The 15,104-nt window shown below is 42.0% G+C and overlaps 1 protein-coding gene across 9 annotated transcripts in view; it reads right to left on the reverse strand.

The window, feature by feature from the left end:
• The window catches only part of ANKIB1 (ankyrin repeat and IBR domain containing 1), a 123,828-nt gene that overhangs the window by 77,524 nt on the left and 31,200 nt on the right, over nt 1-15,104 (reverse strand). For 8 of the 9 annotated variants that reach the window (XM_084858869.1, XM_084858868.1, XM_084858865.1 and 5 more), the window contains 2 exons: nt 14,769-15,032; nt 2,229-2,529 (listed from right to left, as the gene is read on the reverse strand). In XM_084858869.1, coding sequence (XP_084714995.1) covers nt 2,229-2,529; nt 14,769-14,956 — 489 coding nt within the window. In that variant the 5' untranslated portion in view covers nt 14,957-15,032. Of the gene's footprint in view, nt 1-2,228; nt 2,530-14,768; nt 15,033-15,104 lie in introns of those variants that run through there. The other variant, XM_084858866.1, reaches the window with a different exon arrangement.

Below are 15,104 nucleotides of genomic sequence, written 5' to 3' on the forward strand. Positions count from 1 at the left end.
TGTAAGTGGCCATGACCCTTGAGGCACAGTTAGTGGCACAGCTGGCCCTGGCCCTGAAGAAACAGGCCTGCTTCAGAGCTGCCAATGCAGCCTTAGTTTTCACAGCACCCCTCACCCCCAAAGAAAACGCTGCGAAAGGGCAACCAATGTCCTTCTGGCCCAGGAATGCAGACCTTGCCACTCAGGAACTGCCAGTCACAGTCACTCCAAGTCTGGTAGAGGGCAGTACGGCACCTAGAACCACCCCACCCTTTCAACCACTCTCTCTGCAGACAGAAGGCCCAACAGCAGGAATACCTTCCATCCCCTTGAAGGGTCTGTCCCCTTTGATTCTTGGGACCTTCCTAAGGAGAAGCTTATTCAGCAGCTGGCCCGCTCTCCTAGGCTACATGAGAAAGGATATCCCAAAGGATACCGACTACACTCCTGCTATCCCTCAGAGAAACGTAAGCTATGTAGCATGCAATGTTGCTGGAAGTTACACTTTTCTAAAACAATCTCAAAAAACATTGACCTTCGGAGAGCTATTAAAGGATTAAAAGCTAGGAACATGCTGTCTACAGTGGTAGTTATGTTCACTATGCCCCGGTTACTTACATTCCAGTGCAAAATGTATGTGATGGAGAAGCATCATGGCTCTTCCCTTCCACAACACAGGAAACATCTAATGTGAAACAGTCATTTCATGCAAATGAATGCCTGATTGCATGAACGCTTGGTTCATGTGAGTCTTCTTCTGTCATTTGATCAGGCACTTGTGTGGAGCACCTGGGCCACACTAGATATTACCTGTGTGGTGGAGGGAATTTATGCTGCTTCTCAGTCCCATGATTTTTAGCACCCACTATTGAGTCAAAAGATAAAAGAGCAAATCCTTTCATTGATTAGCATGTACTGGAACCTTGGGAATTTACATACATACTTAAAAGTATTAGAAGCTATTTGATGAAAACTGTAAATAAATATTAAATTGATATGGAGTATTAAACTAGTACTGCAAACACTGTTTTAAATAAATTGAATGAACAGTCTGTTTCCATTATGGTGTTATGGCAAAAGAACACCTAGGATCAGGGCCCTCAAGTTATGGTGTTGTGCCAGCACCAGATCAACCAGCACCAGTACCACAGCTCTTGTCAGCAGTCATTCCTTACCCTGCACTGCTAGGGAAAAACTCCCTGCGGCTCCTTTGTGGCAATACAAAGGTCTTTCAGCTCTATCAAAGATTGTTATACTGGTACAACATTGTGTCTGGCTTTCCTGCAAGTAAACGTTGGCAAGAGAGTAAGAGAGAGTTTGCATTGGCAGAGTCAGCTATCTGTATCACAGCAGCTAGGTGGATCTATAGTACTAGATCTGTCAATTTGTAAGCTTCCACTTACAAAATAAGGCAAGCCTAATAAAACAGACCAATTAATTGTGCCACCTGGAAAGAATGTATCTGAAGGTTTTCATTCAAATGTTTAAACAGATTGTACTGCAGATAGCTTTGTTCAATGTACCTCTTTGTCTGCCCCCTTTCAACATACAAGTGGGCTATTATGTTGTCAAGCAGTGAGTGCTAGGTACGGCTGAAACTCATGGGATTCATAAAGACATAACTTTCAAGTTAGGGACAGGGAAGTAAGGTCAAATAGAAAAACATTCCTCTGGTTATTCCATTGCATAAAACATTTGGGAACCACTGCTACAGAAGACCAAATCTTTTTTGTGGAATGCGACGTTAAGAACAGTAGATTAACTGGAAGGTACAATACAATACATTTCAAACACACTAGTTTGCCTCGTCAGCAATGATCAGATTTAACACTTGGTACTTAAGTAAAAAATACAAAGGCCCCTCAAAGCAAGTGATAAGATAGCAGAACACATGGAGTGTTTTTCTTTAAAAGCACATACAGCAACTCTGCTGACACTAAGCAGGTCTGGGCCATGTCAGGGCCTGGATGAGGAATCATCTAGGTATGTGATATACACTGCTTTGAGTTCGATCATGGAAGAAAGGCAGGATATAGATGTAATAAATGTGTAGGAATTTTCATGTAATAAACAGAATACAGTAGCTGTTATTTTTCTGTTTTTCTCTTTTTAGATACAATATTAACTGACCTTAAAGTAGTAACATTATTAGCGAGTATGAGTCTTCTTTATCACCTTGTCTATCTTTATCTTTTGAGACGAGTGTATGCTCTGCAGTTACTTTGATAAATATTTACATAAAACTTTACCTCTACACAGGTCTTCATTCCTGAGGCAGCAGCATAGTGCAGAGGTGTATTTCTTTTGTTATCAATAGCATCAATAGCTGCTCTTTCATATTCTCCTTGGTCAAGCTTTGCTCCTTTCCATTTCAAGATCATCTGCAGACAATCTGCTCTTCTGAAGTCATCTTCAAACGGCCGTGTCAAGCGAGGCTGAAGAGCTCCATCACATATCATAATCTGAGGTCCCATACAAAGCAAGTGCATAGATGTCTCATTGTGCACATTTCGTTTATTTGGGTTGCCATCTCTTACAAAAAGGAAAGTCCTATACAGAGAAAGTAAAGGAGAAAAATGGTAAATAAGATGCAGGTTTTTATACTGATATGGGAAATAAAGCAAGGACAATTTTGTGACTTCTGTTTTTACCCATCAACAAACCATGCTTGGGGCAGAGACCCAAGAGACTTGCTTGTTAAGGTGCTAAGAAAGTGGGTAGGTGTGTTAAGGAAAGGTTCATATTCTGCCTTTTTCTGTGTCCTTTCTTTAATATTAAGTTGTGAAACCTTTAAAAAGAAAACCACACTTTTATGTAACATAGTTACCTCTCCAAATAGTAGAAGAGAAAAAAATGCTAAATAGGCTTTGGTTTTTGTTCTTTTTAACAAGCACTTATTATCACTCACAGCCTCGTGTGGTGCAGAGTGGTAGGCGGCAGTGAAACTCTCCCCACGACCTGAGTTCAATCTCAGCAGAAGCCGGGTCTCAGGTAGCCGGCTCAGGTCGACTCAGCCTTCCATCCTTCTGAGGTCGGGTGGAAAGGTAGTCACGACTGGGGAAGGCAATGGCAAACCACCCCAGTATAGTTTGCCATGAAAACGCCAGCGTAAGCAGGCATCCCTCTAGGGGTCAGTAATGACCCGGTGCCTGCACAGGAGGAACCTTTCCTTTCCTCTTATCACTCACATGTATCGCTAATGGCAATTGTGATTGTGCCACCACATAATTCCAAGCAGAAGTATCCTATTTTGTATACCATACCACACAAACTTTTGTATATAAATAACATTCATAATTGTAAAAATATATCTCCGAAATACCCGAACAAAAGAAAAACATACATAAAGTTTTTGATTCAAGAATGGAAATTGGTTGACATAAAATGTACTCTTGGCAGTAGCTCTACAAAGTATTTCTACAAGCCTACAGAAACAACAAAAGCAACAAAAATTGAGGCTTATTGTTTATCAGCTAAAAATGTCAGGTTCTTTCAGAGCAAAATGCCCAGGCTGATTTTCACACATCCAGAGGTATGAAATACATTCATGCTCTAGTCTAGCCTTCCCCAATGTGGTGCACTCCAAAAATATGGGACTACAACCTCCACCATTCCCAGCCAGCATGGGCCTAATTAGTATGCTACTTTATATCCCAGGAGGTATATAATGATAGTTCTAATAAGCCAAATGCAAAAGAAAAATACATTTGAAAACTTTTAAATGAACAGGATATTCTGTTGCCGGAAGACTTTCTTGTTTCCATGCACCCTATTTGATGAAGTCTGGCAGGAAACTTAATGAATGCTGTCTACGCTTTATGATATTAGACTGCATTACAGTTCCATTTCAAAAATTTACTCTTGTAATAACTATTTGATAATATACTGCATAATCTAATCTTACTTTATGACTCACTGAATCAAGATGAAGTGTATCTTGTGTTTTGGACTATGATGTGTATCAGTGTTTATAAATACAGGAAGCTTTATTCTTGTGATTCCCTTGTTGAAACAGCTACCCTGGCTTCCAGTCTGTTTCTGGGTAAAATCCAAAGTGCTGATTATAACCTTTAAAGCCATGAATGGTTTAAGACTGGGATATCTGAAGGACTGCCTTCAGATATCCCATTCCCAGTCCTAAAAAGTGTGCTAATTATTCAAGCTCTAATTCTTAAAGTGCTCCCAAATGAATTTTGCTATACAAGCTAAGTTATGTAATTGTTAAAGGGCATTTCAACTGGATCAATTGTATTTAATTATCAATCAAAGTAATGCTCAAATTTTTACACATTACTAAGTAAAAACATTTTGCTTCCTTTAAGATAAACAACCGCTTAAAATACCCATTCAGTCCGGAAGGCTGCGATCCTATACATACTTCCTTGGAAGTAAATCCCACTGAATTCAAAGGACTTATTTCTGAGTAGACATGCTTAGAATTGCCTTGTAAAGCTACTACAAGTACATTTTCATGCTTGAACAATGTGCTAACCCTGCTATTAATTCTGAAGGACATGATCCAATAGCTAACTGATCCTCAAGTTTGTTAATCTACATATTTGCAAAAAGTGACTGGGGGGAGGGTGGGAGAGAGCATTAGTTCCCTTCCTCTACAACAAACACCCCAGCCCCCTTCACTCCTCCATCTCCCAAATGTCTGAACTCCCTTTCCCACCTTCCTCACCCAATGTCCCAACTCCCCTTTCCCCTCCAAATATTGCAGCTCCTTCACCTCACCTCTCCCCAACCAAACAGCTTTGTCTCTTTCTGGGACCAGATCTGAGCACTACTTCCTGCCTCCTAAAGTTCACCTATAGCAGTAATATATTATGGCCTTCTGGAACTCCTGCCAGCCACAGAAGCTGCTACCACCTCATCTTTTCCCCCTAGACTTGGTTGGTTTGTGTAGAAGAGATTGCACTTGCTGTGTTACTGTGCAGTCTGGTGGGCTATAAGCTCCATTCTGTTTTGAACTATTTTCAGCTTGGAGCATAACATAGCTATCTGCCTATATGGTTCTCAAGGTAGTAGGATGTGTGTGTTTTTTTCTTCTGGTGAGACACAGATACATAGTATGATATGCAGTCATTTTTTCACCTACTTTGTAACTGTGTCAGCTGAACTGTTTCTGCTGTGACATGCAAATGAGAAACTTATGTAACTCCTCCACAATTAAATGGCTATATTCCATATAAGGAAATGGCTCGTGCCTCTCATCACAAAGTAAATGTATCCTGGATGCAGAGTTGTTCAATTTATGTTGGGAGAATTTTGAACTTTTCACCAGAAGACGCAGGAAAGGAACTACTTCACATTCATGCTTCCTCTCCCTCCCAGCACTTTGCTGTAACATGAAGACTATCACCACCATCCCAGTAAGCCACTTAGCTTCTCTTAATTCCTTGATTCGATTGGTTTAGAGAAGGAGAAAGATAGAGGAACAAAATAAGACACCTACATTTAAAAAAAAAAAAAAATCTGAAAGTGGGCCCCATATTGCAAGTTGGAGTTAAAAAGTGGGTCTCATGTCTGTAAAGGTTGACGACTGCTAAATTAATGCATATATATTCTTCTTACTCCAAAACTAATTTTCATTTAAGCATCCTTACATGTCAGGGTGCAGAACCTCAGGCCCAAGGACCATATACGCCACCTCCAGGGTTACCCAGATGGCCACACTTCTTTCCCTTGCCCACTTATCATTTGGTGGTTTCCTGGCCTCTGTGCAGTTTTTCCCAGTTCTAAAAGGTTGAAATGCTCCTAAGGTTTAATTACAGACAGTAAGAGCTTTAAAGTATACTGGCATTTTTGGTCCTGCCCCTTTTGTATTTGGCCCACCCACCAGTGGAATGTGGTCCTCGAGAGCATCTTCAAAATAAAATTTAGCCCTGGGATGAAAGAGGTTCAACACCCCTGCTTTAATCTTTCTCAAAACATGGAGATTTGCCCCTTACCTTTTCAAAATGTGTATGCTCTGTTCATAAGTGTTTAACTTTATGTGTCTGGACTTTGCCTAACTCTCTACCTTAAGTAGCTGGTGAAAGGGTCCCTGATTCATGTCAAGAAACTGTCTTTGAGATAATCAAAAATTATCTTCCATTATTCAGTGGATATATTATCAGTAGATACAATACCACACCTACTTGAAAAGTCAAGTAATAATATGAAACGCAGATTAATGAGGAAAATATATTCACAGGATATTACAAACCTCTGGAATCTATGAGAAACTAAAGTAGATAAGGCATGAATAAAAATGACAATTCAGAGCTATGCAGCAGATCTATAGCCAGAGTATCTAAAATTAGAATTTAATCAACCTACAAATACACTATTAAAAAAAGAAAGATATGAAATTTTTAACTGAATTATGTGTCACACCCTAACTAAATACCATTACGGACAGGTATCTGACAGTCAAAATGATAAGTATTTTAATGAATATTTCTTTCCCATAAGTTGTGGCAATACAGTATCACCTTGCTTTTTTGGACTGATGTCATCTTATAGATTTTATTTCCTTTCCCCTTTAATATTTTGCTTTAGGATATTTTAAGATTAGCTAAATTAGGTAAGTAAAGCTGCAGTTCTATACACAATGATCTGGGAGTAAGTCCCATTGGTGCTTGCTTCTTAGTAGCCATGTATAGTATCGTACTACAGGGTTGCAATCGTAAAACACTTACCTGGAAGTAAGCTACATTGGACATAATGGACTCCGAGTATACATGTATTGGTATTGCTTTAAATGTTTCGAAAACAGCCAAACCATTACATCTTCCCTACTTCAAGTCTCAAGTGTTATAATCATTTGAATTTATGGCATACAGATTCCAGAGAATCCTGGCTTATTCACAAGCAGCACGCCGGTGCATGTTGCCCAGTCGTTCCCGCTTGCCTCTTCCTACCAGTGTGAGTGGCTAATGTAACCAGAAACTAAACGTGAAGCAAAAGCTTAGAGTTTTGTCTGAACTGGGATTCCTAATTTGTCACTAACGAGCCAGAATCTGAAGCCAAGCTTTATAGCTGGTTTCCAATTCCTGGCTTGTTTGGCAGCAAAAAACAAAACAGGAGTCCCAGCTCAGATGTAATGCTATGTTTTTGCCTCCTGGTTAGTTTCTGTTTACTTTAGCCACTCTGACGGTAGGAGGAGCCAAGCTGGAGCAATCCTCCAGAATTCTAGCTTATCGTTACGTGAGAATGCACCCAGAAAGTTTGCTTATGTGTGAATAGTTTCCTTTTATGACTTTTGTTGATATTTAGGCTGCAGTCCTACACACACTTACTAGGGAGCAAGTCCAACTGAAATCAATGAGACTTTTGAGTAAACATGCTTAGGACTGTGCTGTTAATAACATTTTATATCACTACACATTATCCTAGTTGTTAAATATCATTATGAATTCATAGTAATTTACATGTTATTGATTTTTTGTAAATAACCAATATGTAACAGAAATTAGGAATTAAAAATATATTTCAGGGTTCAATTAGTGTGCTTATATACATACGGTTAATTTAAAGCAGAAATAACAGTTTTGGCATTGTCATACAATTTATTTTATAATGAGGCAAATATAGCTGTATATAGATCTGATTTTAGGCTGATGATAATTTAAGATATTTGTATATCACTTTTAAGTTCAAGTGGTTTACATAAAAAATAGATCTGGGGCTTAACTGAAATTATGGTTTCTGTGGACAGTATAAATATTTTGCATGAAGATGACTGTTCTGTATTTCTTTTTTGTTGTTATTATTAATAAAATATAATATATAATAAAACAATAATTACAATTCACTTTGAACAAAACTCAGCAGTAGAAGAATCTTCTGCCAAACAGTTACATTTAAGCAAGATGTAGGAGCTCAGGTGGAATAGCTGGCTGCTAAGTGGTCAGAGAGGACTTACCCTCCTATCTGCTCTAGAAGTCTCTTCAGCAGCTGAGGGATGAGACCATTTGTTTTGTCCCGTGTCCCTTTCCTCCTGCCCCCACACCAATGCTGAATGCTTTTTAAAAATAGCTCATGGAAATTCTAAAGCTAAAAAAATTCCCCCAATGAAAATCAAGTAAGCTTTTCCTTTTCCTAAATTTTTGTATCTCTCATTTTGAGAAGCCAATATTACTACAACATTCCAAATGTGTAAGTAACAAACTGGGATTAAAGTCTGTTCCAAATCAGATTAAGAACTTTCAAGATGACCCCTAAAGGTCCATAGTATGGTCTTTATAAGGGAGGGGGCTAAAACCCACGAAACAGTGTGGTGCATATATTGTAGTGAGTAGATAAAAAAGTTGGATTTTGAACTGAGAGACTTGGGTTCAAGCCCTGTCACGTGAACAATGAAGTCACTGTTTCGCCTTGGGCAAGTCATTCTCTACATATAAACTATTTATGACCTACCACACAAGGTTATTATGAGGAAAAGACAAAGCCAGGATCACAGGGAAAGCACCTTTCTTGGCCAGAAGTTGCCTCCAAGGGCCCCCAGCTGCTCACTCAAAGCAGTCGGGTTTAGGCACATTGCCCTCTCACAAAGACCTATTGGCCCAATATAAAGAATGAACTTACTACAATATTGCATTGCACAGAATTTCATGCAACTTAAAACAAGAGGAAAAGCACTAATCTGAAATATTATCACTTGTTTTTAACAGAAACATAACTTTATCACTAGTTAAGCCTGCAGTGTATAAAAAGTGCACAGGGTGGGGACACAGACAAATCACAAGGGCTGCTTTCATATTTTTACTAATGCAAGAGAACACTGCTTCACTAACCGGAGAGAAACATTTTGAGACAAGTTTAACTCCTTCTCTGTTAATCCCTTTTTATCTCTGTTAACCCCTTCTCTGCACCACCAGAAATCTCTATGAATCATGTGTTAAATTGCTGCCTCTCCCTCCGCCCCCACTTCATGGGGTGCGCTCTCTTCTCTCTTTCGCTACTCCCCTATCTTAGTAGCTCCCCCTTTTTCTTTCTGTATCATATAGCACTCTTCACAGGCTTCTATGTATCCCCCTTTCTGTTGCCCCTATTTTTTATCTATTTTCCACTCTTTGACTACAAATGTTTCAGCTAATCCTCTTTTGTCATTACACCTCATAGCATTCTGTTTTCTTTGCAACCCCTTCTTTCAGTACTAACTTTTCTCTTCTTTCTACCCCACTCTCTCTACATTTCCTTGCTGAGTTTAGCAATACCACCAAACAAGACTTTCAGTTTTCCAGTGGTTCACGTCTGTGAAGGAATCTCAGACATAGATGGACCATTCAGCATTAGTGGCTGGCTGCAAGAGGCTGGAAAAACTGAATGAATTCCACCAAATACCTTTGAATCTAGGGAAAGGGCGAGCAATACAAGCGGTCTCCCTTCCAAACTCCCCACTTCTGAAGGGCTTGGCCAAGCCTTAGATACCTCTATGTGTGAAAGAGCAACAAACAATAGGTATTTAAAATCCTCCTAGGACTCCATAATAAGGGGACTTTATGTTGTACAGGCTGATATACACACATTTCTATATCTTAGCAATTTTATTCTCTTACATTGTACAGGCTTTTAGCAGGATTATGAATAACTGCACTAATTAAGGCCAATAGAACACTGACTGAGCAGCAGCAGAAGGATTTTTAGACATCAAAAGATTATGAGAAGTTTCCATTAGTTCAGTGATGTCAGAGTGGTAACACTAGGTATACCACAAGTGAATCATGAGTCAAAGGAGACAAGATATATTTGGAGAAGATATGATTATTCTTCTCTTACCTTCTTTATTTAATGTGCATGGAATTTCACATATCAACCTTGTTTAACAGAATGCATGTTACAGCAGCTCCATTTATTTTAAAAAATTACAAGTGGCTTTTCAGCTTCCAGGGAATAGACAGGCATGAAAGAGATGATGAGAACCCCCTCCTAGGTTAGTGTAGAGTGATGGATATCAAAGGGAACAGAGAGAGCTGTAAACTGCTTTGCCACCTTCCAGGTGAGATACAATGAGCATGAACCAATGGAAGAAGGTTACATGGCTAAGAAATAGCACTTTACTTGTTCTCTGCTTTATTTGGTTGATTAACAAGCCTGATGTCCTAACTGTGACCAGCAGCTGGTTACGACCATAAATTACAACTGTGACTGTGTTAGTTTGGTTGGGAGTGATTGTTGGATGAGTGGAGTGTATGTGTTGAATGGTTGATTGTATTTTTGAATGGTGGGTGGCTGTTGAGAGTGTGTGGGTATTTTTACGACAGTAAGGATGTGCCTAGGAGACTCTGATACAGGGACCCATGGAGGGGACACCACTATTCCAGTGACTTGGGGCAGAAGGAGATACGGCAGGAGGAGAGGGTTGGGACACCAAAGTAGAATGGGTCACAGGTGTTTATACACTGTTCCCCTTCTACCCCTCTCCTCTAGCTCTCATGTAGCTGGTAGCTCTTCCCCTGTGCCCTCCTGTCTTGTGGTGCTGCTATTTAATGCCAGATCGGTCTGCAATAAGACCGCACTCATTCATGATTTGATCATGGAAGAGAGGGCCAACCTGGCATGTATTACTGAGACTTGGGTGGGTGAGCTGGGTGGAGTCAACCTCACTCAGCTCTGCCTACCTGGGTACTCAGTGCAGCACCAACATAGGTTGGAGGGCCGGGGGTGGGGGAGTTGCCGTGGTTCATAGAACTTCCATCTCTATCACCAGGAGACCACTCCATCTCGGAGACGGCCTTGAGTGGTTGCACCTGGTGTTGGGCCATCCAGACAGATTGGGGATGCTGCTGGTGTACCATCCACCCTGCTGTCCAGCATCCTCCCTGACTGAGCTGGCAGAGGCAGTTGCAAGTGTGGTGGTGGAGGAACCCAGGACGGTGGTTCTGGGTGACTTCAACTTCCATGCTGAGGCTGTCTCTGGAGTTCCAGCTCAGGACTTCATGGCTTCCATGACAACCATGGGGCTGTCTCAGTATGCCATTGGCCCAACACATGAAGCAGGTCACATCCTTGATTTGGGTTTTGTTCCAACTTGTGAGATGGGTAGTCCGAAGATTGGGGGGCTCCAAGTAACCCCATTGTCATGGTCAGACCATTTCCTGGTGAGATTTGAACTTAGGGCATTACGCTCCTCCTGCGGGGGTGGGGGCCCTATTCAGATCGTCTGCCCCAGGAGACTGATGGAATCCAATGGATTTCTGAATGCTCTTGGGGATTCTCCAGTGGAGAGAGCTGGTGATCCAGCTGAGACCCTAGCCTCACTGTGGAACAGTGAGATGCGGAGGGCCATCGACTTGATTGCACCTGAGTGCCCTCTCCGGCACTGTGGAGCCTGTTCTGCTCCCTGGTATACTGGGGAGCTGCGGTCAATGAAACAGGCTGGACATTGGCTAGAGCGCAAATGGCACAAGACTCGAAGTGAAGACAACCGAGCACCCTCAGGAGTGCATAATCGTGCCTACTGTGTGGCAGCGCGAGCAGCAAAGAAGGTTTATTTTGCTGCCTCCGTTGCGTCCTCAAGTAGCCATCCAGCAGAGCTCTTCCAGGTGGTCCAGCGGTTGTTAACATCTTCCCCAGTAAATGGGGCCCTGGCCCCGTTGAGGACTAGCTGTGACATTTTTGCATCGCACTTTGAAGACAAAATTGCTTGTCTCCGCAACGACCTTGATGCTGTTGTTAGTGCAGTAGTAGTCGAGGTGTCTGATGCCACCATCTGCCCGATTCTGTTCCAGTTGTTACGGCCTGATGATGTGGACAAGATGCTTGCAATAATGTGACCAACCACGTGCCCTCTTGATCCCTGTCCCTCCTGGCTAATAAAAGCTAGCCGAGGGGGTATGACTGGGTGGGTCCAGGGAGTGATAAATGCTTCCCTACGGGAAAGGGTGGTTCCTGCTGTCCTTAAGGAGGCAGTAGTGCGGCCACTCCTGAAGAAGCCCGCTCTCGACCCAACGGTATTAGACAACTACCGCCCAGTCGTAAATACCCGTTTTCTAGGGAAGGTACTTGAGAGGGTCATGGCGGACCAACTGCAGGCACTCTTGGAGGATACTGATATCTAGACTCATTTCAATCTGGGTTTCGTCCTGGTTACAGGACTGAATCAGCCTTGGTCGCCCTGATGGATGACCTTTATCGAGAGAGAGACAGGGGGAGTGCAACCCTGTTAATTCTGCTCGATCTCTCATCGGCTTTTGATACCATTGACCATTGTATCCTCCTGGATCGACTCCATGGGATGGGTATTGGAGGCACTGTGCTACAGTGGTTCTGGTCCTACCTATGGGGCCGATTTCAGAGAGTAACATTGGGTGACTATTCCTTGGCCCCTTGGCAATTGAGCTAAGGGATGCTGCAGGGTACCATCTTGTCCCCAGTGTTGTTTAACATCTATATGAAGCCACTGGGAGCGGACATTAGGGGATTTGGAGCTAAATGCCATCAGTATGCTGATGACACGCAGCTATCTCCCTGTGACATCTGAATCAGGAGAGGCTGTGCAAGTCCTGAATCCGTGCACAGACTCAGTAATGGGCTGGATGAGGGCCAATAAACTTAAGCTGAATCCTGGCAAGACGAAAGCCCTGTGGGTGAGTGGTTCCTGGGTCCAGAAGATAGGCTCATTGCCTGTTCTGGATGGGGTTGCACTCCCTCTGAAAGATCAGGTCCATAGTCTGGGGGTACTCCTAGATCCATCATTGTCGTTGGAGGCCCAAGTGGTCGCGGCGGCTCGGCGTGCCTTTACCAGCTTTGGCTGGTTCGCCAGCTACGGCCTCTCCTGGATGGGGATAGCTTGACCACAGTGGTACAGGCATTAGTAACCTCAAGACTGGATTACTGCAATGCGCTCTATGTGGGGCTGCCCTTAAGGCTGGTCCGGAAGCTGGAGCTAGAGCGGAATGCAGCAGCTCAGCTGATGTCGGGAGCTGCCCTTTTTCAGCACGTAACTCCTTTGCTGAGGGAACTGCACTGGCTACCTATTTGCTACCGGGCCAGGTTTAAGGTATTAGTACTAGTGTACAAAGCCCTAAACAACTTGGGACCAGGATACCGGAGAGAGAGCCTCATCTTTACCAACCTGCTCATCACTGAGGTCATCAGAGGGCATGTTCCTGGTGGTTCCACATGGACCCATGGCCCGGTTGAAGTCCACCAGGAAGAAAGCCTTCAGTGTGATGGCCCCCTTCCTGTGGAATCCCCTGCCTTTAGAGATCAGGCAGGCGTCAACATTGTGAATGTCCAGCACCTCCTGAAGATGTTGTTATTTCAAGAGGCCTTCCTTGCATGACCAGCAGCGGTTTGTTAAATTCCACCTTGTTGGGATTTGTCTTTTTAAAAACACACACGTTTTAACTCTTTTAACCTGTTGTTTTATTCTTTTATCATGTTGTTCACCGCTCCAATATCTTCTGATGTGGAGCGGTATATAAATATTGTAAATAAATAAATAAACCCATGGTGCTGTTACAAACTCAGTTCTCATCTCTCTCATTTCCTATCTTTTTCATCTGTTATCAAGTAATTTGCTAGGAGAGGTCTGGGAATAAGGAAAGGAGAAAAGTGGCGGGGAGGTGTCTGGAGATTCACAAGTAGACAAAAAAGCAAGTTAGGGAACATAGGAAGCTACCTTATACTGAGTCAGACCAATGGTCCATGTTGCCCAGTACTGTTGACACCCACTGGCAGCAGCTCTCCAGGGTTTCAGGCAGGATTTTTTCCAGTCCTATCTGAGGATGCTGGGGATTGAGCCTGGGACCTTATCCAGGTAAAGCATGTGCTCTACCACTGAGTCACAGCCCCTCCCCTATGCTTTGCTTTCCTTAGCTTTATGCGAGTTATGTTGGAAAGGCAATTCCAAAATTTAGCTAACTTTAAATGGTTATCTTAACAAGTGCTTAAGTTATCTTTAAATCAAAGTATAGTCTGTATGGATGTGAAACAGCTACAAGGAGTAGACAAACATAGTACTATAGAGTAATGCAACAGCAAACGGAATGCTGTAACAATTATATACAGTAATGAAGGGAAGGAGGGATTTCAGACCAATTAGTTCTCCATCATGTTTATTGCAGAAGTTAAGATTAAGGAACACTTCAAAGAGAGTACAGAGCATAGTTACAACTAAATAAGATGAATAAAAATGAAGACAAGAGGGATGTCTTATTGACAAATCTGAGAACTTCCTTATGTGCTGCTAAAGTAGCAGTTAAAAAGGAATTGAGGGAAGGAGATGTTCTTCCTGCCTTTGAGCCAGCCTCAAAGCATGAGATTTCCCTGCTTGCATGGAGGGGCTAGAATGGTCTCTGAAGCTCTAGACATTTCCAAAATGCTGCTGTGCATGGGTACAGAACCCATACTTGTGATATCATAATGATGACAAAGAAGAAAGTGCTATTATAACAATAATCAAGATCCACAGAACTATGTCTGGAATGCCTAGGGGCCTGGGTATGGCCTATAGATTTTTAAAAGCCCCTTTTTTCTTTGAACAGCAGACCCACCTACCCCACGCTTTTGAAAGCCCCCTTTATTTTAAAGTAATTTGTCTTGTGGTATGGGGGTATGCGATTTGAGAAATATAAGACTAAAACCTGCTTGGACACACAAACTCGTTGCAGTTTTCTTTGGCGCTCTGCCATAGTGCTGATGTACTATAGTTTGTATAAACAACAAACCTAAATTTAAATACTTGTGCATCAAAAAGGGCTATTATATAAGCTTATCACGATGTAACTAAGCTGAATGCATATTATGTCACTTAGTACATCGAAGTGAATTATGGATGAAACAACAATACTCACCCTAATATTCGATTCATCCCATGCCTAGCAGCATAATGTAATGGAGTATTATGCTGGTAAGGCTCTCCATAAGAAATATTAGGATCCAAAGATTCTTTTAGTTGAGGGTTGCTCTCGTATATTTGGCAGGCCAAATTTTCATCTCCATTTATAAGTGCTTTGCGAAATTTAGTAGTTGTATTTCCCATGTTGTTTTTAATAGGGAGATGCTTCCTCTGTTCCCTTCAATCAGTTAGTGTGTAGGTCAGCAACATGATTTATATTCTGAAAGAAACAAACAGTATTTCAAATTGTGCTGAAGATTCTCTAATAGTTTATCCAAATCTGATCAAACTG

Source organism: Heloderma suspectum, chromosome 5 (genome assembly GCF_057233095.1).
Source record: "Heloderma suspectum isolate Gila_16-S chromosome 5, 16-S_ref, whole genome shotgun sequence".
Classification (NCBI taxonomy): domain Eukaryota; kingdom Metazoa; phylum Chordata; class Lepidosauria; order Squamata; family Helodermatidae; genus Heloderma; species Heloderma suspectum.